Raw genomic sequence first — 23,925 nt, 5'->3', positions numbered from 1 at the left:
GGATATTGACAGGTATTGCTGGCATTCGCTGCTGAGCTTTCCTGAAGTCGTGTGTGAACGGGGCCATTTTGCCCTCGGAGACTATTAAAATATCCTCTTCAAAACCTGTTGGATAAAACATTGAGCATTCACAAGCATCTCGTAGCTTGAAAAACCCTGTGCTAAAGTCATTATGCACTGGCTTGGTTCACACTTGGGCTCTAATATCATTAAAGCGCTAAACACTATTACCAATTAATATTCGTGCTTGATTGGCATCAATCCACATGTACATGCTTCCTTGCTCTTGGGCAGCTTCCATCAGACCCCCTAAAAGCAGAAGAAAGCACGTTTTAAGATGCAGTTGAACAGCAGGCGTCCTGAAAGCCATCCCTTGGTTTATTTAAAGTGAATTGGCCGGCTTGCTGGCTCTCCCCTCTCGCTTCAATCCCGTGCACTAAATGTGTCTCGAGTGAGTGAGTCTTCAATTGACAGAATGATTCGCGCGGACTGTTCCGCGAGCTACTTGTACGCAGCAGGAGCTGCATTTCACAGATTTCGCCACAAGGTGGCGTGGTTTAATACAAGACGCCCCTGAGTCACAATTAAAATAGTCGATATGCATACAGCCTATTGATGATTTGAAGTGTAACAGCGTGATAATAAAAGGTATTCTTCCATCATTAAAAGGGCTTCTCTTGGTTTAACCAAACTCAGCATGGATACTTTTCTCAACATCTTTATTTGTATTTTTATATTTCTACACTTGCTTCAATTTATGTCACCAGCACTGAAATTCCCTGTACGGCTGTACTTGGAGATTTTCATTCATGTTAATTCATTTTCATTAATTTAATTCATATTAACCTAAATGCATGTCAACCAGGTGTCAGAATATCTAAAACTAATAAGCAACATTTGATTGACTTGATTATCTTTACTGTTTATCAATGTATTTTCTGATTTTCATTTACATTTGGGTTTCAATTATTCAAAACAACAACAAAAATGAATAATAATAATGTTTATTAAATAAATTGTTTTATTATTATTATTATTATTATTATTATTATTATTATTATTATTATTATTATTATTATTATTATTATTATTATTATTATTATTATTATTATTATTATTATTATTATTATTATTATTATTATTATTATTATTATTATTATTATTATTATTATTATTATTATTATTATTATTATTATTATTATTATTATTATATTACAAAACATAAAATGGATGAAGATGATGATGATGTTGATGATTATAAAAGTTATGTTCCAAATATATATATATATATATATATATATAGGCTATTCTTAATATTTATATACTTTATTTAGATTTTTGTCTTCTCTGTGTACCCCGTCTGACGGGTTTTCCGCTCTTTTTCTTTATTGTCATTCATAGCGATGTATAATGTTGTTCATTTCATAATAAAAAAAAGAATAAAAAAGTTTCCCGTTTCGTCCCTTTCAGGTTGGCCGTCTGGCCGCTTACTTCTACGTCACTTCCGCCGTGTCTCGCTGTATGCGTTTTTTCGTGCAAAGATGGCGTCTGCACAGTTAACGGATAAGGAGCTTGTGTCTGAATTAAAACGGCTCGGCTACACTCCGGGCCCGGTGACGGAGAGCACGCGGCCCGTGTACTTGAAGAAACTGAAAAAGCTGTGGGAGGAGCAGCCACAGCCGCGGGGTTCTTCGTCCTGCTGGGCCTCATGTACCTGCGGATGAGGGGCTCCAGCTCCTCGGAGCGGGATGCAGGCAGTAAGTATGAAGCGGTGGCATGTGTCTCAAAACCAAGTCAGATATATCCCTAGGCAAGATTTTGGGGTGGTTTACAAGCATTGCTATCAGAAAGTGCTGTTTTATTATTTAGTATGTATAATAGTACTGAATGTTGATAAGTACTACATTCATGTAGGATGATATTTCCATGGTACCTCATCCAAAAAACATGGTATTACCATGGTAATTGATTAAATACCATAGCAAATTAATGTATTATTACTTCCACCCAGTTTCCAAAAAGAATACTATGAAACGTACAAAAAAAGTATTACTGTGGTACATGTCCAAAAACATATCACCATCATCCTTTGTCCAAAAAACATGGTCGCACCATGGTACAGTGATGTACCAGATTGTAATATTATGGTACTTGGAATGCTGATGTTTACAATATTCATACAATGATAGTTATGTCAAAAAAACGTTTTAATACTATGAAACATTTACAAAAAGTGGCATTACCATGGTGCATTGATACTGAGGTGCTTTGATACATAGAAGGATTGTCATGTAAATACTAGGGTATATTATTGTAGTAATGTAGTACAATGTGTTTTGGACTATAATACCATCATTCTTTGAGATTATGATGATGTTAAGTGCTATTTATAGTGTTGCATTCCTTAAATGATTGTCTGTACACTGTGGTTTAGTATCTGGTATATATGGCAAATGTCAAATTAACTTGTATTGATTTACTAAGCAAAATCACAGAGTGTGTGTTTTAAAATATGACACATTTAATGCTTTAGAAAGTTCCTCGAAGTTTTTCTAATGGTTTCTGCAACTCCATGAGTCAAACGTGACTAGTTCACATAGCACTTATCACCCCAGACTATTTGCACCTTCTTAGACAGGAAATGGTCTATGCCGCTTGTGCTTTATGGGACAGAGAGAGGTATTTGCATTAGAAATATGTGTGCTCCATGATATGTCAAATTACTGTTCCAGCGCTGGTGAATTTCAGGTAGCTCATCGCACCTTCATCTTAAATGTTGCAACAATATGTCTATGACAGAAACTTTTAGTCAAATTACTCTCAAACATCTTAGTGCTTACCATATTTGTCTAAGGAGCCTTATCTTAAAGTTTTTTCTTACTGGAGGTGAGTTTGTGCTAAATTTTAATAAGAATAAATATGAATGCATATGAATTTATGTACTTGGCTAAATATTGCCTTTTTTGTAGACTAAAACTAGTCTGCAACCCATAATGTACCTGATATGCTCTTCAGACTAGTTAAAATATTGATCTAAATGATTCATTGGTTACTTGAGAACTTAGATTCTTCTTTAAAAATAATTTCAAAATTATGTTGAATAATTACAAGGATAATTTTATTTAATATTTATGTTGTAAGTTTTGTGCTTTTAAATAATTATTCAAAATAAATTAAAATGGAATTATTTTAAATACTCAGGAATTATCAATGACTGGAAAAGTCGTGGAAATTCACTCTTGAAAAGTGTGGGAACCCTCTGAGTGTCTGTTATTTGATAATCATGGTTAGTCTGGTAGTCCCCACATTTTGACATGTTGACATCCTTTATGGTCATAATGTGATAGCCAGCATTAATCTTTTGATGCATTTTCCCAGATGAGAGAAAGTCTGTTCTTGAATGTGCATGCTATGCCACTCAGTTTAAATAGCTTGAGTACCATCAGAGTAAAGTGCTCTGGAGGCAGAGACGGCTCTTGAGAGGAAGCCGACTGATGAATTACTATGTATATTTGTGGCATGGCCAGTCTCTCAGGGAGGGAGCTTTGACTGGAGAGCGTGCTGCAGACATCTAGGTCACAGACAAGCTAAAGCGGCCTAATTGTCTGTTTCTCAGGGGACTCTGGGAGCTTGCGGCCAGCTAGAGTGACTGACTTCTCTCTGGCCGGCTAAATGCCTAATTCTCACTTTGAATGTGACACATACAGTATGTGTATCAGATTTCTACTTGCTCAGATTGTTGTTTGCAGCTTGTGATTTAGGACAGTTATGTTGAACAACATACTATCCAACTAGTGCAAAACTAATAGCACTACTACTAGTATTGCTGCTGTGTGCACTACATAAGCACAGTATTAAAGTAGTCTGTGTGCATGAAATATGTCAGAACATTCAATACAATATCCCACAAAGCAGTGTGCTTGACTTGATCTTCCAGTTTGACGACTTAGTCATTTAAAACATCCTGACTCTATTTGATCAGGCTGCAAAAAATGCCAAACGTTCACTTTTGTTTCTTAATTGTCAACTGGATGCTACTTGCAGAATTAACTGCAGTGTAACAAGGTAATGTGGCAACAATGTAGCATAAAGCTGTTTGAAATGTTTATCATTATGTAGTATGCTATTTTTTAAATAGTATGCAAGTGTCCAATTCTGAACATAGTCAAAGTTTAGTTCTATGATGTGTCTAATATTTTAGTAGGTTTTAAGAACTTATCAGAGAAACAAGGGCTACTTCAAATTTTGTGCACTGTGTATTATAAAGAAGATGGTTTTGACAATATCGTTTATTTTATTGTTAGTTCTGCTGTTATAAAAAAAACGACCTTAGTTTGATTAGACGTCATGCGGTATAGATATAAAGTCTTTACAATGGCATGCACTGTATAAAGGTCCTAGATCTCACAATTGCCAACTTTTAAAACTGTTTTATGGAGTTTTCTTTACTGAAATTTGTTTAGTAAAAGATGTTTTGTCAGCTGAACAATTATGTTGTTAAACAACAGTATAGTCCGTTGAACTGTACATCTATTTCTCCCAGCCTTGTTTTCATTCCTGTCAAAAAATTAAATTTTTAATAAAAAAAAAATGGCGCCACCCTGAATAAGGTCTGTAGGCCACTTTTGGCCATGTGTTTTTGTGGTTCTACCACAGTGTAAGCCACTCACATCTATAGCTCAACCACAAAAACAGCAAAATGGGATCTTATCACCTGAAATCTAGGCCAGACTTGGTCTTGAAACTTAAAAGCAATTGTTTTTCCGGAGTATATGGCTTTTTCTCAGAGGTTGATGTATTAAATGGCTTGCATCATCAGACGGCTCACGTCTGATAAGCCAGACCAATGCAGTCTATGATTGAGACACGCAGGGCAGTTGCTGTGCTTAATCTGTGCCCAGGCCAGAGCGAGGACAGAAGCACAATGTTCAGACATTGACTCAAGTGTGAGACGACGAGAGGCTCTCCCTTGTAGTCACCCTCAAGTGTGAGACGATGAGCAGCCCTCCTCCACGGCATAGTTGGGAAATACCATCCAGTCATGTATCATTAAAATATGTCTAGTGCCGAGTAATGCCATTTGTCAACTTACTTTTCTTTCTTTTTCAGTCGTACTTCACCCATTCGGACCAGAGTTTGATCTGCATTATGTAAGTATCTGCTCATCTGTGTCCCATGTTTTAAACTTTTAGTCCACCAAAAATTAAACAATTTTCCACCAAAAAGGTATTTCTGGTTTTACCGTCCTTAAACATGCACTCACAACAATTACTTGCATTGATTTGAACAGGACGTCAAAGACCGAGACCTCATCCTTAACCTGCTCCTGTCTCTACATGAGCACCTGGCCAATGTCGCTGGTGAGCATTCAGATACAACTTAAATATATTTATACTTACTCATCTTAAATATATTTGGTTTTAATATATGCAGCATTAAATAGTGCAACCGTTTGTTTGCCTTTCAGGAGAACATGATTGTGGAGACCTTAAAAATTCTTTAAACAGAAGTGTCTCTTTTAGTGACGCCTCTACGTACCTCAAGGTTTGTTTTATTTATTGAAGGGTTTGATCTCCATTTTCTGTTCATGTCAAATTGCATTTTCTTTAATTGTATAATTTGGGAAATAGTGGCTCTACCAATATGAAACTGCACAACATAATAAAGCATCTTTCTCTTTCAAGCTCCAAAATGAAGCCTATGAAAACATGATTGAAACGTCTTTAGAGTGGGTCATGAAAACCAAAGATGTTGTCGGTATAAGGTATTTGATGTCCATCAAAAGTGTCTGTCTATCTATCTATCTATCTATCTATCTATCCTATCACTCTTTGTGTGCCGTTTTCCTGTTCATTGGGGGTGTGTTGGTTTCTTGGCAGGTTGATTGGTGCTGACCCTGCTCAACCCATAGAGGACGTATCAGAAATCTCACGACTGGAGTCCATCCACCCCCGCATGTCCTTCTTCTGTCGCCTCAGACGCGCCTTCTTCACTGTGATCCACAGAGTTCTCTTCGTCCTTGCAGGTTGGCTTCTACTCTCTGTAGAGGTTGGTGCTTTCTGCACGGGGAAGATCTTTTCACTAACCTTTCCTGCATTTCTCTGTAGGCATCGGTGTAGTTTTGGGTTTGGTGTATTATATGAAATACAGATGGCGCAAAGAAGAGGAGGAAACTAGACAGATGTATGACATGGTGGAGAGGATCATCGGTAAGGTTGTCTCATCGTTAGGCTATATTTTTAGCACAGTAATTACACAATGCAGGTGTAAAGCATCTTAATCACATGTGCTTTGTGTTTTCACAGATGTAATGAGAAGCCACAATGAAGCCTGTCAGGAGAATAAGGACTTGCAGCGGTATTTGCCCATCCCTCACGTCCGTGACTCTCTTGTCCAGCCTCAAGACAGGTATTGCGTCTTTGCAGTGCAAATTTGGTTTTAGCTCGTTTTGCATTTTTGGATGAAATGCCCTCTTTTCCTGGTCCAGTGTATTCTGAAGAGTATGTGTATCGTGTCATTCTCTCAGAAAGAAGATGAAGAAGGTGTGGGACAGAGCCGTTGCATTCCTCTCAGCTAATGAGTCCCGCATCCGGACAGAAACGCAGAGGATTGGAGGGGCGGACTTCATGGTGTGGCGGTGGCTTCAGCCCTCAGTGTCACCTGATAAGATGTCCAGCATGCCCTCCAAAGTGTGGCAAGGCCAAGGTAAGGTTTTCTTCGTGTGGAGTCAACCATCTGCATTTTAAGGTCAAACTCGTGCCTTTTTACTTTTTTGGATTAATACATGTGGGCACCTCCTTCTGATTGACTTGTTTAGAGGACTAACTTCCTGTTAATGCAAATGTAACTGATATTAAACATTCAACACGTTTATGCATAGTGTCCAAATTCTTTTGGGCATATAGAATATGTTCATGAACCTAAAGTGGCTTGTTTTGTTCTTCAGCATTTCCGTTGGACCGAAGAAATTCGCCACCAAACAGCTTAACGCCGTGCTTGAAGATTCGCAACATGTTTGATCCTGTAATGTAAGTTTCTCAAGGACTTTTGCATGTGACCTCACATTGAATTGGTTGTTGAAGTAAAATGTATCTACTTGCATAATTGTATGTAATTTTGCGTGATAGAGTGTTTTAGAGAAATGTATTTCCCTCTTGAACAGGGAAGTAGGGGAAAACTGGCACCTCGCCATTCAAGAAGCCATTTTGGAGAAGTGCAGTGATAACGATGGAATCGTTCACATAGCTGTTGACAAAAACTCAAGAGAGGTGAGGATCCTGTGTGATTCATTACAAAATATACAGCCTGGGTTTATGGGTTCTTGTCCAAAAGCTAAAGAGTTGCCTGCTGCCTTCAAAGGCTGCATCCCAGCCATCATGGACCCTCATAAGTGGCCAATTTGTAACACACTACAACAACATGCAACTACTCCTTACACCACACAAATTGACTTGACTCACAGTTTATTCCAATGGAGTCATATTGTAAGAAGCATAAAATGCATAGAACAGTTAATTTTTAATGTGTGGTGTTATTGTTTGCAAAACTATTCTTTATGCCATCTTGAATTGTTTTGATTGGTTCCAGTGGAGTTTCATGTCAGCATGTTGCTAAGCTTACATGTGCTACATATTGTAATAAGCATAAATGGGACATACAAATATTGGGTAAAATAAGCTATCTTGAAGTACTCTGAACATTATTTTTTACCATATTGGTTTGCTTTCAAGCTGATCGTATAAATTGACTTTACTCAATTTATTTGAATGGCATTTGATGTTAGCATGATGCTAAGCTAATGGGTGCTAGATAATAATATTAGCAAAATGAAATAGGACAAACAAATAATAGGTAAAATATATATATATTTTTTATTACACAGAACTGTATTTCTTTGTACCTCATTCATTCATTTTTAGCAGTGCATTCTAATATTGCCTTGTTCACAAAGGATATGATGTTGCCTTAGAATTTTTCTTTCTTTTGGAACAGTGTAATATTCCTAGAAGCATTTAATTAATGAGTTGATTTGCTGTATGATTTTGTTCTCATCTAGGGCTGCGTTTATGTGAAGTGCCTTCTTTATGCCATCTTGAATTGTTTTGATTGGTTCCAGTGGAGTTTCATGTCAGCATGTTGCTAAGCTTACATGTGCTACATATTGTAATAAGCATAAATGGGACATACAAATATTGGGTAAAATAAGCTATCTTGAAGTACTCTGAACATTATTTTTTACCATATTGGTTTGCTTTCAAGCTGATCGTATAAATTGACTTTACTCAATTTATTTGAATGGCATTTGATGTTAGCATGATGCTAAGCTAATGGGTGCTAGATAATAATATTAGCAAAATGAAATAGGACAAACAAATAATAGGTAAAATATATATATATTTTTTATTACACAGAACTGTATTTCTTTGTACCTCATTCATTCATTTTTAGCAGTGCATTCTAGTATTGCCTTGTTCACAAAGGATATGATGTTGCCTTAGAATTTTTCTTTCTTTTGGAACAGTGTAATATTCCTAGAAGCATTTAATTAATGAGTTGATTTGCTGTATGATTTTGTTCTCATCTAGGGCTGCGTTTATGTGAAGTGCCTTTCAGCAGAGCATTCTGGGAAAGCCTTCAAAGCGCTTCATGGCTCTTGGTTTGATGGTAAACGAACGATGCATTTATTCTAGATTAATCAGAAGAACTGCCATTTTCAGTCCGTTTAAACCTGTCCTGCCTTTTTTATAGGTAAGCTGGTGACAGTCAAGTATCTACGGCTGGATCGCTACCACCAGCGTTTCCCACAAGCCCTGGGCTGCAACACGCCCCTCAAGCCCTCCAGCTCCTGCATGAACAGCATGTCTCGCCTGAACCAGCGATCCAGCACATCCAGCTCACTGGGTTTCTCTTGAGGCACATGCTAACGGCCACCACCATCCTCTCTGCTCTCTCTTTCGCTATATACGAGGCTCCCTTCTCCTGCGTCCTCTTCACCAGAGAGAACTGCGTTCAGGAGCTTTTACAGTTGGGCGACCTGGGATGCCCAATCAGTGTTGTCAGCCATATGCAAGCAATGGTGTTTAAACCTGTGAGCTGCTGTGTTTTTTTTTTTTTTCTTTGTTCCTGTCCTTCGGTATCAAGGAAAGCAAGGCAGATGCACACACTTGCGTGAAACCGGTGGAGAGAGAGTTGCTCGGTCCGGTGAGAACTTTTAGGAGAGGTGGACGACGCAATTTCTGTCCTTCTCATATCTGGTGCAAGTGGACACAAATTTCTGTTTCTTATGTATTTGCTTTGTTTTTGATAAACCGTCTTTATGGATTCATTGACAAAAATGGCTTCCAACTTTAAATCTCACAACACGATTGAGAGTTTACCGGCCTCTGCTTATTTTTTACGTAACTAACTCCCCTCCTTAATTCCAAGGAGCTCTGTTGGGCTATACGTAGCTGCATGTGCTGGTTAAAGTATGTCTATATTTAAGCTTTGAATTGTATCATATATTGTGGATGTTTATTTCCCTGATGCTGTTTTAGCTGATGTATTCCCTTTATTATTTTTCTTTGCCTTTTTGTTTTGTAGTTTTTAGTCGAAGAACAGCATGCACACACTCTAGAAAGGGGTGCTGTAAATAACTCGTTGAATGGTGGTGGTTGAAATCATGTGTATGAAACAAATCGTCATAAGCTCTTGTTTGTTTCTTGCCAACAGAATAACTACACTGCTGCATTCAGAGACGTGTCATGTGGAAGGGTCTACATGGCTTTATGAGAGAAATTAACAATTGTGTTTCCCTTCAATGCCATGTTTCTGAACACTAGTCTTAATTGTCAGCCTGATTATATTCAAGTATATAATTATTTACTGTTGTTTTGTTTATATTTTAAAAGTTATGCTTTTCCCATTATAGTTGGTGCAGATGGATGTTCTCTCCCCCCCCCTTACTGGTCACTTGGCAGATTTTAAATGCCACCCTGTCGCTGTTTTTAATCTGTCCCCGACCCTTCTAAATTTCTCTAAGGAGATGTTTTTGATGGAAGTTGTTTTCTGACTTTCTTGTACACACTTGTGCTACGGTCGCAGCCTGATATGGTGATCTTGATTCTAATTTGTATCGGGACACATTCATAAACGGAGCATGTCATGCTGCGGTCATGTCTATTTTGGATCACAGAAAGATTTATCAGCTTTTGTTTAGATGCAGTTCGGGTGGATATGAGGTAAATAAAATGTACTTGTTTATTACTCATGTTTATCTCCTTCCTTGATGAGATTCATTACATGATCTACATGAGCACATTTTATCTTCATTTTCCCATCTACATTTATATAAAACATTGGAAATGGCTTTTTAGATAAGGTTGATCTTTTAATTGTTGAAAATATTTCTGAGAAGAGTCAACGGTAGTTGCCCACTCCAGATATCTAGGTGAACAAGTTAGTGCAGTTGAAAACATAATGGTGTGGTCTTATGTTTTTAGTCTTGGAGATTGATCAAGAGATATTTTTTAATCTGTTATGGAATATGTTTTTAAAATGTTTAATTTCTATATTAGTAAACATAAATGGACAAGATTCATAAGATAAGTATTACAATTTTCATATGCAAAGCTAGACATTTCAGTCCTATTTTGCAATAATTATTATACAATTATAACAATTATACAAGTAATCAGAGAAAACAGAAGCTATTCAAAATACACCCATTTTCAACTTTATATTCACTTTAAATAGATAATTTAATTAGCCTCCTTTTTTCCCAGTTTCTAACCAATCTAAAAGGATCCTAAAGTTAAAATAAAAAATAAGATAATAAATGGCACCACTAAAATAACCATAGCCTACTAATGTAGAGTTGGACATTTAAAGTATTGCTTAGCATTCAATGGTAAATTATAATATACATTTATTTTGAATCCGCAATCGAAAGCAGTAGGATGTGATGATGGCATGCGAAGCAAAATCTAGTGAGGGTTGTTGCTTCGCGCTGAATAACTGCGCGCAAATTACGCATTGCTTATATTTGTAGCTCGTCTGCCCAGCGAGAGGAATTTCCCAGAATGCACTTGTCATTACCTAAGAAGTACACAGTCGTGTCGCTGTTTGACAAATGCTCTGCTCTCACAGCGGCCCCTTTCACTCTCTAGTCTGCCGTTCTACTCGGTTTTAACGCTATTTCTGCTGTCTGGTACGTGTAACTACTTATTATATGTCTATATTGTTTATTACGCACTTTTTAAGTGACTTTAATGTGGGCAACAGGGTCTCTATGACTACACGTTGAATGTGTAACACAACACCGTTATATTTTACTGTCAGTTTAAAATTGACGCAGTTGAAATGTATGACATATGTACGCGTTTGTTCCGTCTGTTTATGCGGTTTTATGCTTATATTTTAATATGACAGAATATTACGTAAATAGCCACAGCGAATTTTCCTAGTCTTCTATATGAAGCATATCAGTTACACTTTGTATACTATGTATACACTATGTATCCTCCCACACGTGATGTCATAGCAGCGAGGTTTTATTACGTAACATTTTGTTTATGCAAACCACACCCTTACAAAAATGACTACTGTACACACCACAGTATTATCATGAGACTCCATACTTTCAAGTAGGCTAAACCCTGGTAATTCTTTGTAAGTGCAGACCATTCAAAGTCATTAATATTTTATGTCATGTTTATTTAATTGCCCTCTAAACTCCTGACACCTGTCTAATAAACACCTAAAAGCCTATCAGATGTTCAGTCATCTGATGGACATTTAATGTAATAACATAGATGAATTTATATAATCTTTGTACTTGTGAGTCATGAAATTCTGGTGTAAATGTCCTATTCAGTATGTTAAATATCCTTCACTGTATCGGTAACAAAACAGCCTTATTACTTAAGGCAGTTTGGGTGTTGCCAAACAAAATACACAGATAATTTGCCAAAGTTTCACATGCTTGAGATATTCATCCACTTCTGATGTTCTTTCATTTGCCAGCATTCACTTAATCATTGTTGTTCCCAATGGCCCTGCAACCATCAAAACCAGGCAATCATTTACACAGATCTGATCTGCTTTAAAACATTTCAGTTCTCATCTGTCGCTTTATGACCTTATATAGTTATGACTGTCACTGTACCTCAAGTATCAAGCATGCTTTATTTATTAACTGCATTGATACTCAGAGCACTTGATATTTTTGGTGAGTAAATGCACTTATTTTGCCTGCTGTGGAGAACTTGTTCATTTTGTAGTTCAATAGAGAAGGGCAGTTTATTGATAGTGATAAGAAGCAGTTGTCAAAATGATATTTGTTTAACGAGCCTCTCTCATCAAGTTCCAGTTCGGCTTTACAGAAATGAAATAAATGAAGATTTGGCTTTCCTTGCATGTGATTCATCAGTGCAGCTAAAAAGAGTAAAATTAATAAATTAATAAAATACACATGCAGTAACATTGGAGGAAACCGGATCAAGTGTTCAAATCATTTAAAGAGAACTTTCTGGAATGCAAACGATGTAAACATCAAGCTGTAGACAAACACAGTCCTATGGTGTGATTCTGCAGAGCTGTAAGTGAGATATTTATAGTCCTCTCTGCAAGTGATTGCTGGGTATTTTTAAAATGTGGCCTTGCTTTTGTCTGTATCTGTTCATGTGTTAAAACCTCTCGTGGCACACAGACCAGTCCTGGGTGAAGAGTCAAGTGTCTGAATGCTGTTGCATTCATTTACTGTAACAATTCTGAATTTAGATGCAAAGCAATCATAGCTGCCTTATTAATTTTGGTCAGTGGTGTAATTTTTACAAAATTGTTGCATAATAATGTTATATATAATTATAAATGGAATATTGTAATAAAAAATATTTTTAATATATCAGAATGATTTAATATATTTTATATTTTTTTTACATTGTTTTCTAAATTAAATATATATTGTGATTTTTTTTTTCTTTCTTTAGTTTATTTTATTATATATATATATGAAAATGTATAGAAAATTATGCCAAAATATCAAACCAAGTTTCAAGCAAAATGTCACACAAAATATTTTTTAAATGGTAAAAAATACTTGTTGAAATATATTATTGAAGATTAAGACAAAATGTATTTAGACAATTTCTGGTCAAAACTGGAATATGTTCATAGTTAATGTGATGAACTACAGCTGTGGTTACTCCGTGAATTTGAGGAGAACTGACTTCATACTAAAAGATTACCTGATTAAAAGTAAAAAAACACAAATTGGCTCAAAATGAGACCTGAGCCAAGCTTGTCTGGTGGCAGATGCTACATACAATGCATATATATCCAAATATTTTTTTCTCCACACTAAGAATAAGTGCTAAATGGAAAAATGTTCAAATCAATCTCTTTCTGATGATAAGTTGTCATTTGTATTCTTCTCCTGTCTCCTTGTTGCAGTAGATGAAAAGATCTTTCCCTTTACCTCACACCTGCATGACCACTAGATGGACCTCATTCCTTATAAACCACAGCTTCACCCTCGCGCTCAGCAGCGCTCTGTGGCTTTGCCTGTTATTGATCCCATAGTTCAGCTGTAATTTCCCACATTCTTTGGCCTCTAACAGTTTTAAAGCTACCTTTTTCATAGGTCTTTATCTTTATAGTTTCAAGAAGGCTTGGAGAAGGTCTTAAAAACCTTCCTGCATTCTTCAGCGTGTGCTCGAGTTTGCCATAGGCCAGGATGGCTGCCCGTCTTCTCCGATCCATGGCCCTGCGCGCATCCATGGCCCTGCTCCAATGCAGTCGTTCCCATAAGTCCGCAAGGCCGCTCCTAGCACTGATTCCACCCTCTACACTAGGTACTGTAACCAATGTGGTTAGGATATATAATGTGCTATATTTAAATAAGAAGCAAACTAGATTGTTGTGTCGTGCATTGGTTTGCAATTGCTTTTTGTAGTACAGCTGATATAAGCAAAGTTGCTAATGTGTATAAGTATAAATTTAATTATAAGGCTAGTTTCCCTTTATGGCCCACAGACACACAACTGACGTGCTACAGCCATAGAAACCGCTGATAAGCGTTTTTTTTTTATCTGTTTTCTATGGAAAATGCTTCTGCACTTTTTTCTGTGTCTTCTCAAGGCTCTGAATTCTAAAACTAATAACCCAGCTCATTAAACTTGACATAAAATATATGTTGGTTCCACTAATGAAGTTCTCTGACCTTTTAATCACTTCTCAAAAATGTCAAATAATAATTTTTTTCCCCATTAATCTCTCTTCACTGCTTAAAATGTATTTATGGAAGCCTGAAATGGAAAATAAAAAGGTAATTGCAACTTTTTATCTCACAATTTTCACAATTCTGAGTTTATGTTTTACAATTCAGATTTTTTTTTCACAATTCCAAGGGAAACATTCAGAATTGTGAGATAAGAAGTCAGAATTATGAGATATAAACTGAGAATTGCATGATATTTTCGTAATTATGGCAAAACAAAATTTGAATTGCGAGATGTTAACTTGAAACTAATTAACTAATTCTGAGAAGAAAAGTCCAAATTGTGAGATAAACTTGCAACTGTGAGGGGGAAAAAAGTCCAAATTGTGAGATAAAAAGATTCAGTTACCTTTTTTTTTTATATATATATCTCATGGCGAAAATAGGCTTTCATGTGTATTAGACTGTCAGCAATCAAAAACTAAAAATTGGCTGCTTTAAGGTTGTTGGCTAAACATTTTATTTTATTTATGAGCCCCTGTGAGGTATAATATTAAAAAGCCTTTATTAAAATGAAAACTCAATATGCCAAAGTTTTTTTATTATTATATCTTGTGATGCACATTTAACTGTCATTTACGTAAGTAAACATGTCTTAAGGGTGCAAGGTCCTCATTTGAATTGTGGATAATATGTTTTTACATATTTATCATTCCCGTTCACTTCTCTCTCTTTACACAGTGACGTTAATCAGTCTTTCCCTGCATGAGAAGTGTCAGCCGTCCCGTGATAGGCTGCTCTAAGTGTCCATCTCTGTGACTGACATCTGTGTTGACCTATGTTGTGTTTATTTTTTCTCCTTCCTCTCCCTCCTCGCCTATGTTTGTCTTTATTATTTTTTAGCCTGAGTGGTAGGAGGGTGTTTTAGCAGGCGGCTCCTGTCTCGCCGCTGTCTCTGTTCTCCCTGCAGCATCGGCCGCAGCCATGTCCGGGTTCAATCTACTGCATCTGGTCAGCCAAGGCCAACCTGTAAAACTCAAGGCCTGCGGGCTCCCCTCAGGTCACCTGGATGCTGTGTGTGTGTGTGCAGTGTGCCTTGCTTTCTCGATGCTTTCATATGTGCGCACACGCGTGTGTGATTGTTCGGCAAGGGGTGTGTGTGTTTGGTTGATGATAAGGTCACTTGTGGAGAAACCAACTTCTGGATTTATCTAAAGGCAGCCTGACATTGAGCTTTATCCTGTATTCTTTACTTTGACCATCTTCACATAAATGCATGGACAGCTTGCTCAACAGGTGAATAGATAAGACTTTTGGTAAGATTTTAGATCAATTTCTAAATAGTTGGCTGCCAGATATCAGGTTCCCCCTGATGCTTGCGTTGGTTTTTCTGCATTTGATGACCCCTTGCCCGGAAATGTCACCTTTTGCTTTGCTCTTTTTTTCCTCTGTTTAGCTCTTCAGTTGCTCATGGAATAACGCCTAACTCACTGTTTTACCTTCTTTTAAGCCTGCATGATCAGTCAAGCTTTAACATGATCTACTAATGATTGCATTTGTATTTGCATTTTCCATTTTAGGAATTTAGATGACACTCACATTTGATACAGGGTGTGTTCTGAGGGAAATTTTCGATCAATTGTATCTAATTGCATTTTTGTAAAGTAATCATTGGTGCATGTTAAAACCTTTCATAGGTTTATTAAGACACATCAGTAGATTAATATCAATAACTGGGCGTTTCTGTGTCAAAATAATAAAACCCAACAGGATTTAGATTTCTTAAAGTAAATAATAGTGCTGGCAAAGTAAAAAAAGACTAATGTTCAAATTTTAGGCAAAGTGTGTGAATGAAATGCTGCTTTTACTGAATAATAATTAACACAGCTATATGACTGAACAGGCGTGAGAAAGAACAGTTGCAATTCGGTATACAAATATGATGATATTATGATGACGTCATTACTGTTAGGTGAATTTTAAATGCTAAAGATTCCATTAATGTCAAAAATCATTTCAAAATCATTTCAAAATTTCTTAATGTAGTGTATATGTATGTATATATACACACACACACACATATTATAATTCATATTATAATGACACATATTATACACATATTGTAATATATGATATTATATTTCTCAATTTACCTGATTCTTACATAACCAGTTTAGAATTTCCCATTGTTGAAAGAAATACTCAGTGTAGTAACCCTAAAATCATTTTTTATTTAATTATCTGTATAGAGACATATTTCAGTGCTACTACATGACAGGAACATTAATAGTGTGAAAGTACAAAACCTAAGCAAAATGTTTGAATAATATTACTACAGCGCTGCCTTGCACGAACTCTCAAAAAGTTTGAAAGCGATGAGTTGAGAATAGGTGAGAAGAAGCGTGAAAAATGTCTGGGGGAAGACGTGATATTTTTGGTGTGAAGCAAAAGGCCCGTGCTAAAAACAAATCTTGTTTCCAATTAGGAAATAACTTTCACTTGAGGTTATAGCGAAGGGATGTTGGAACAACGTGCTGATTTGTAGCGTGACCTCTCGGTAACACAGACCGAATTCCTGAATTTCTTTAAATGCCTCCTTAGAGGCTTTTCTAGACAAACCAAGAAATAAAACACTTTTTTTCCCCTTTCTCCCTCCCTCTCTTTCACAGTATAAATACTGTTCAGAGCCCTCCATACACAAAAAATAGGAATTCTCTCTCTTTCTCACTAATAGAATCCAGAAGACCCCTCTCACAGAGTCGAAAGGAATACGGGAGAGTCCTGCAGGGAGGCGACCCCCTCCTCTTTGCGCTCTCCTCCCCTCTTCCCCATGTTTGTCAGAAGTAACTTTGTACTCGCTGGACAGAGCAGGGCCCATCAATGGAGCCCATTCACCAGAGGGACCTTTAAAGACCCCATTATTTCCTCCATTCACATGGTTTCAATCTTGTCGAGAGGAATTCTCCACATAGTCTAAGTGAAGGGAGACCCGCTCTCACCAGAACGCAAGCCGTAAAACTGGCCAAACAATACGGGAGCAGGACAGACCCCACAGGAACATGAGTGAAAAAAATCGTTATTAGCAGGAGAAAAGGTGGAAAGGAGGGAGAAAGCACTCTGTAATGGGAAATTGCAGTAGAATTGTATGTAATTCAAAACTGCTACGTGTCCCGGTGACTAAATGGCATACAGATGGACATCTGGCCCCCTTTAAAAACATGGCTACAGTGCTTGTCTTCTTCTGAGGATCTTACGGTTGCCAGAGTGGATATTTCAGGCTCATTTTTGATATTTCTTTTTTTTCTTCTTCTTCCCAGGCTGATGTTTTGAAGTTTGTTATCAGTAGAAGTTGTGTCGCTATTTAATCAATTAGTTTGAAAGTCCTTCTGGTGACAATTACTCACTCCTCAGGTTGACCTCTAGAGGTCAGCATTGTTGTAAAGCTAGGGGCCAAGTGTAGCAGTCAATATCGCTGCCTTCTGTATAAACAGCCAACATGAGTGCTCATCTAGAATGTCATAACTTACTGCGTATGTTATGCAGGGAAAATCTAATTTGCCTCGGCGTAATACTTTGGCTGTAGCACATCACTGACGGAGCGTTTGGATTCTGTGTGTGTGTGTCACTGACACTGTGATTTTTCCAGGCAAGAGTCGAGTCAGGAAATAAAATAGACATCCTTTGTTATCGGCCAAACCAAATCATTTGCAACCAAAGTAACCAGACAAAAGTGCTGACTCCTGCTTGGAAGGAGTCACATAGAAACCTAGATTAGAGTGACAATTGTTTGTATTTAATAATTCTGCACTACTTTACTTTGTGATTACAAACACTTACGTTTGCCTTACCTCACTTGTCTCTCCTGTAGGAACGTGCCGAAGTAAGAAGACATGGCCCAAGACGTTCCCCGAGGAGGAGCTGAGGAAGCGATTGACCCCCATGCAGTACCATGTTACTCAGCAAAAGGGCACAGAGAGGTGGGTGACCCATCCTAACTAAAAGACACTTTAAAATACACTTTCAGTCAAAGGTTTGAATTGAACGCTTGAATTAAAAACCAAAAAAACTAATGCTTAAGTATTCCAAATTATTCATAGATTATATTATTCAGTTATTTCATTAATTTTAATATATATGTGTAGAAATTATATGTATGTATGTCACTTTCTATGCAAAACTACAATTTAAGAAAAAGTTTAAAAACCAAATTAATAAATAGTCTATAATGTATTATAAATGTAATATTAACAATAATAATAATAACAACAAATTTCATATAATTATTATTACTTAAATGTCATTTATAATGATTTATAAAATAATTTTTAATTAAGTAATTGTTTTTGAAAGGGGTCATTTGCAAAAGCAGCCACAAGGTTAAATTTCATATTCCAAATAATTCAAATATATTCCAACAACTTTATATTCTAAAAGGTGAAATAACAAACATTGGATTTAGATTTTTTTCAATTTCAAGCATCTTGATTTAGCGTCTTGACTGAATATTCCCTGTTCAGATTTCTTTGTGCTTGGCTGATAAAACTCATGGCACATTCTCTCCTGAACGACCCAAGGCCATGAGATAGATCTTGAGTAGAAGGAGGATATAGCGTAGAAAGGAAAACACTGACACTTCTCCTCTATCCCTCTGTCGCTCAGGCAGTAGGAATGTGAAAAATGCCCCTTAGCCTGTGAGAAGAGAGCAAAGAAAGATACCTGAAAGGTGCATTTTGAGGCCTGTTACTCTGTTCACCCACAAATCCTCTTCAGCTTATGTAGATAAGAAATGCTTAGTCAGTTGCTTCCATTTAGTTAGTTTTTTATTTTTTTTACATAAACACGAGAGCATGGGAAACTGAAATGCATTTTGGATTAGCATTAACTGATGAACTTTTATTGAGCTGACCATTATCTTTTATTAAGCTAACAGTTGATCATTTTAATGTATAAAGTCACAGTTTGTGTTGTTTTGTCATCCCTAGTGCTTTCACAGGAAAATACACAGATAACAAAGAGGAAGGAACCTACCACTGTGCCGTTTGCGGTGCCCCTCTATTCACGTGAGTGTCCATCGTAATGACCCATCTTTAACATTCCCATTGTATTTAATCTTTGTTTTTGAACTAGAAATCATGTCATTTGGTAGTCAATATTTTGTTATTGATGACTTACTGTCCTTGCAGGTCTGATAAGAAGTTTGACTCTGGATCAGGTATGGTTCTGCACTCACGTATAACAAAAATCAGAATAGATAAGACAAATTAGTTTATTTTTGTAAAAATGCTTGATTTTTTTTTATTCTCAGAACAGCTCCAGTACATCTTTTGGTAATTGTGTACATAATTGTACAAGACTAAGCCTAATTGTTTCTCAAAGAGAGAGAGAAAAAAATAGATAAGGCTCATTGCTCCTCATTCTTCTCTTGTCTGGCTCAATAAGGGAGAGTTTGACCTTCTCAACCTCCTTTATGGTTGATTGCAAGGACGAATGTGAATCCAGTCAGCTGTCTAATAGGCTGCAAGTTTGGGGCTTGAAACCTCACATGCTCCTTTATATATTAGTTACAGCACCTACAGCAAACAACACCCTGACTTCAAGATCCTACAAAATATCTAAAATATTTTAACTTAGCTGTTCTCTTTGAGATGAATGATATTGGCTATAAACATTCCGCCACAGTCATCCATAATCATTTGGAATCCTCCGGTTCTTAATTTGTGCACATCAAACATTCTTCCTTCACAAATGGAGAACAACTCTGTTGAATTTTGAGTTTTATTTTTATTTTTATTAATTTAGTTAATGGCTTACAAAAAAATGACAAATAATCCCTTAAAACAATATTTGCTTCAAAATGAGGTCAAAAGTCAAACGAGGAGTATATTACAGATATGCAAATAAGCATTAAATGCAGATCATAGTTGTTATGAATTGGTAGTTTCCTGGAAGTGCTTCCCATTTAGTTTTTAACATGGTTTTGTAGTTGCAATGGTATATTTTCTGTTACGAGTTTAAGATATGTATTCAATGTTTTCTGTTTTAAGCTTAAAAAGACTTAGTATAGGAAATTATGATCCGCACTCACGAGAACAGTCTTCTTTTTTCTTTTATTTTACATTCATTACTGATGGGAAAAGACACAAACGTTTCGGCTCAAAGCCTTCCTCAGTGTGTAAAGCAATTCAATCCGATTAATGTAATTAGTAATTTATTTTACAGTAATGAATGTAAAATAAAAGAAAAAAGAAGACTGTTCTCGTGAGTGCGGATCATAATTTCCTATACTAAGTAACTCAACAGATTGACGCACCAAAATAAAAAGATCAAGTAACGCAAGAGCGCAGTGCAAACGACGTTGTTAAAAAGCTTAAAAAGACTCTCATTAGCTAAGTGAATGTTGAGTTGACGCTGAGTGTATACAATGTAATTGTAATATACTGCAGCAACGGATTGTTGATCCCTTACAGATCTGAGCTCCAAATCACATACTTCTGTAGCGTTACTCATGCTATTTTTATTCACTCTCCGAACAAAGTAAAACGTGTATGTGAGAATCCTCTACAGAAAACAGGACGAAATGAGAAACATCTGGGCCCCGTGTTGAAAAATCTGATTTTCGCTGGAGTTGAATCTTTACTGTCTTCGACAAACGGGCTGCATTGCATGCAGGCAACTCTGCAGCCTGGACTCATATAGACTCAATTTCCTGTTTTGTTAGAGTGACGCTACACTGCTCCATTCACTGGGCCGCTCGCCCTGGCGATAAAGCTCCATTAGATCAGCTCCGCGACAATCCGCCGGGATTCTCCCGGTCTGAGTCATAGGATTCCTATATTCCCCCTAGAGCTTCCTGTGTCTGAGTGGAATTTCGTGGCTTTGTAGTTGCAGCCAAGCATCTCCTCCCTAAGAGGGAGGAGAGAGAGGTCAGTATAGATGGCGATTGAGGGGTGTTTGAGGGGTTGAGGAGGGAAAGTATAGATTGAGTGGGTGGATGACTGACCGACTGACTTCTGTTTCTCACCACACATAGTATCACAGCAGTGAACCAACTCCTGCTTCCTGATTATAAAATGTAAAATCAGATAGAATTACCAAGATATGCTTGCCAATAATTAGGGTCGAAAGCTAGAATAAAGGGCATGAAGGAACCTTGGTTGGCAAATCTCCCACACTGGCCCTTAAACAACTCTTTCTGTTAGTTCTCCATTAGAACAGAATAATTGCAGGTACTTCGAAAACCTTGAATTAACCTTTTGAAGGTCTTAAAATGTTCTTACATTTTTGTCCAGAAAGTGAAATGGCATAGTTAGGTTTTTAATTATATTTTAACTCTCATGATGTACCATTCAATACAGATCATTTGTTTTGTACCGGTAAAAGGTTCTTGAGATTTTTTTTGAAAGTCTCTTATGCTCTCTAAGTCAGCATTTAAATAATCAGAAATACAGTAAAAACAGTAATATTGTGAAATATTATTACAATTTTAAAATAACAATTTTCTATTCTAATATATTTAAAATGTAATTAATTCCTCTGGTGAGAAAAGCTTAACTTTCAGCAGCCATTGTCTTCAGTGTCCCATTATCCTTATTCTAAATTATTCTAATATGTTGATTTGATGCTTAAGAAACATTTCTTATTATAAATGTTGAAAACTGTTGTGCTGCTCATTGTTTTTATGGAAACATGATATATTGTTTTTCAGGATTCTGTGATAAATAGAACGTTCATCAATCAAGTTGATCAATGTAATGTGCTGAAAAATAAATCTTACTGAGCCCAAACTTTTAAACTGTAGTGTTTTTGTACCTCTAAATCTCTAATATTCTCTAAATGCTCTAGTATTCATTTTTTGTTTTCTAGATTTAAAAACATACTATTTATACTTAACATTGCAGTTCTGTTGTTGCAAAACTTCATCTGTAATGTTTTGAATAATAATTGGATGTGGTGTACCCTGCAGTGCCAGTAGTCTTGTACTTCTCATTCATTTTGCTTTGCAGCTTCTAATTTAATGTCTTTCCCTCTACCAGTAATCAGGGGGTAGTACTTTAAAATAGGTAGGGGGTTTTGTCAAAAACCTAAACAAATATGCCAGCAGAGGCTGTGTAGTAGTACGTTCCCAAGGTTCCTCTCCTCCAGACGTTCCACCTACTCAGAGAGCCATGAGCAGGACCACCCATGAGCCAGAGCAGCCATTCTTTCCACTTGCACCCCTGTTACTGGGTAGAAATTTTCCAGATGAAAGAAAGGGGATTGTGAGACAGCCCGTAACTCTGCTGATAACGCTGACCATTTTCAGTGAGGTTTGCTTCACTTTCTGATCTCATCTTCAGTGGGGTATAGATGGACGATCCCGTATATCTGGTTTTGCTACAAATCAAACACTCGTGAATCATGGGGGTGAATTTTGCATCAGCAAATACTCTTGCCATTTAACAACAGTTTATTTCCAAACCAAAGGACAAAGGTTTTTCTACATTCTCCGTTGTTCTTTTCCAAATAATCCTCCTAACCCAATGTGCTTTGCATTCTAAGCATATGCAATGTGTTGCATTAAGGTTACTGATTAGTTTGCATTGCACTGGAGCAAAAGAAGTGAAAGACAAGGATAGAGTGGCAAGAAAATATGAGGATTCACTCAGAATGAGCTTCAGCATCAGGACAGGCCAAGAAGAGGACAAAACCTTTAAACTTACACAGCACGAGATGGAATTGAAGGTTTATAGACGTGTGGATCACACAAAGATTCACTTAACCCTCAATGCTGTACTGCTTTTACAGGATGGCCGTCCTTTTTTGATTTGATCAATAAGGACTCTATAACACTAACTGATGACTTTTCGTATGGGATGCACAGAGTGGAGACAACCTGCAGTCAGGTACAAAACCAGATTTACATTTTTTATGCATTGCTATGAAAACGTCTTGATTTTTTTTTTTTCTCTTTGTAGTGTGGTGCTCACCAGGGCCACCTTTTTGATGATGGACCTCGACCAACAAAGAAACGCTACTGCATAAACTCCGCTTCTCTCAATTTCCAGGCGAAAAACAGTGCCTCTGAGGAGGTGGAAGCATCTGGAGGAGCAGGTCAATCACCACCTTCTAGTAAGAATGAAGAACTTTAATAGGACTTGAAATAGACCAATCAGATGTCACGCTACTCCAAAGTCACTCCTGAACCATCAATTCCAAATCAAGTGAGCCGTGCAATCAGACAACTATATACTTAGCAACATTCATCTGAATAATGGGTCCTTCAGTATCACAATATGCAATATCAGTATCCAGATAACAGATTAGAATGGCCTTGCGTTCGCTCCTCAACTTCTTTACTTCAATATTGTGTCATTTGAAGAGCACACATCGCTTCAAAGAAATTTGCTCTGCTAAAATGTTTTTTAACACTTGTTGGAAATTTTCAGTTAGGGGCAAAGGTCTGAGACTACATTGGAAATCTGGTATTTTTTATTTGTTTTCATTTAAATTAATATTTTTAAAGATTGAGAATTTTAAACAACTTTAAAACAAAAACAGTGTGATGGGGAAAATTAAAAACACAGTTTCTAGGTCACTAATCAAGTAAATTTGTGTCATCAGAGAGTCAGGTTTTCTGAAGCGCGAGATGATTTTTGAATCATACTCAAATCATGCTTGAGAACATGATCATCATGTAGCTCGCAAAATAGCTGGTGTCATTAAAACAAACATTTTCTCATATTCTTGTT

The 23,925-nt window shown here is 36.8% G+C and overlaps 3 protein-coding genes across 8 annotated transcripts in view; 2 read left to right on the top strand and 1 right to left on the bottom strand.

Moving 5' to 3' along the window:
• Positions 1–463, bottom strand: part of LOC107725640 (wnt inhibitory factor 1-like) — a 15,803-nt gene extending 15,340 nt beyond the window's left edge. The window contains exon 1 of the mRNA XM_016534979.1: positions 232–463. Coding sequence (XP_016390465.1) covers positions 232–370 — 139 coding nt within the window. The 5' untranslated portion in view covers positions 371–463. The remainder of the gene's footprint in view (positions 1–231) is intronic.
• Positions 464–1,692: 1,229 nt separating this feature from the next.
• Positions 1,693–10,239, top strand: LOC107725595 (inner nuclear membrane protein Man1-like). The gene is made up of 13 exons (XM_016534910.1): positions 1,693–1,757; positions 5,110–5,150; positions 5,291–5,360; positions 5,468–5,544; positions 5,685–5,764; positions 5,880–6,025; positions 6,108–6,209; positions 6,306–6,408; positions 6,527–6,705; positions 6,947–7,028; positions 7,163–7,268; positions 8,586–8,664; positions 8,749–10,239. Exons 1-13 carry the CDS (start codon positions 1,709–1,711, stop codon positions 8,910–8,912), a joined length of 1,278 nt encoding a protein of 425 aa, XP_016390396.1. The 5' UTR covers positions 1,693–1,708; the 3' UTR covers positions 8,913–10,239.
• An 865-nt stretch (positions 10,240–11,104) lies between these two features.
• LOC107725596 (methionine-R-sulfoxide reductase B3, mitochondrial-like) lies at positions 11,105–23,337 on the top strand. 6 transcript variants are annotated; one of them, XM_016534913.1, is made up of 7 exons: positions 11,105–11,188; positions 13,638–13,832; positions 18,066–18,174; positions 19,180–19,257; positions 19,381–19,409; positions 22,982–23,079; positions 23,152–23,337. In XM_016534913.1, the coding sequence occupies exons 2-7, from the start codon at positions 13,715–13,717 to the stop codon at positions 23,323–23,325; spliced, it is 606 nt and encodes a 201-aa protein (XP_016390399.1). In that variant the 5' UTR covers positions 11,105–11,188; positions 13,638–13,714; the 3' UTR covers positions 23,326–23,337. The 6 variants fall into 6 exon arrangements, with proteins under 6 accessions (XP_016390399.1, XP_016390401.1, XP_016390397.1 ...); XM_016534915.1 differs by having other exon boundaries at positions 11,111–11,188; positions 13,687–13,832; XM_016534911.1 differs by having other exon boundaries at positions 11,113–11,188; positions 13,432–13,832.
• Positions 23,338–23,925: the final 588 nt, after the last annotated feature.

This window comes from Sinocyclocheilus rhinocerous, unplaced genomic scaffold (genome assembly GCF_001515625.1).
Source record: "Sinocyclocheilus rhinocerous isolate Xijiao unplaced genomic scaffold, SAMN03320098_v1.1 scaffold153, whole genome shotgun sequence".
NCBI lineage: Eukaryota > Metazoa > Chordata > Actinopteri > Cypriniformes > Cyprinidae > Sinocyclocheilus > Sinocyclocheilus rhinocerous.
Note: the sequence above shows the minus strand (reverse complement) of the source record. Positions and strands in the feature narration are given on the sequence as shown.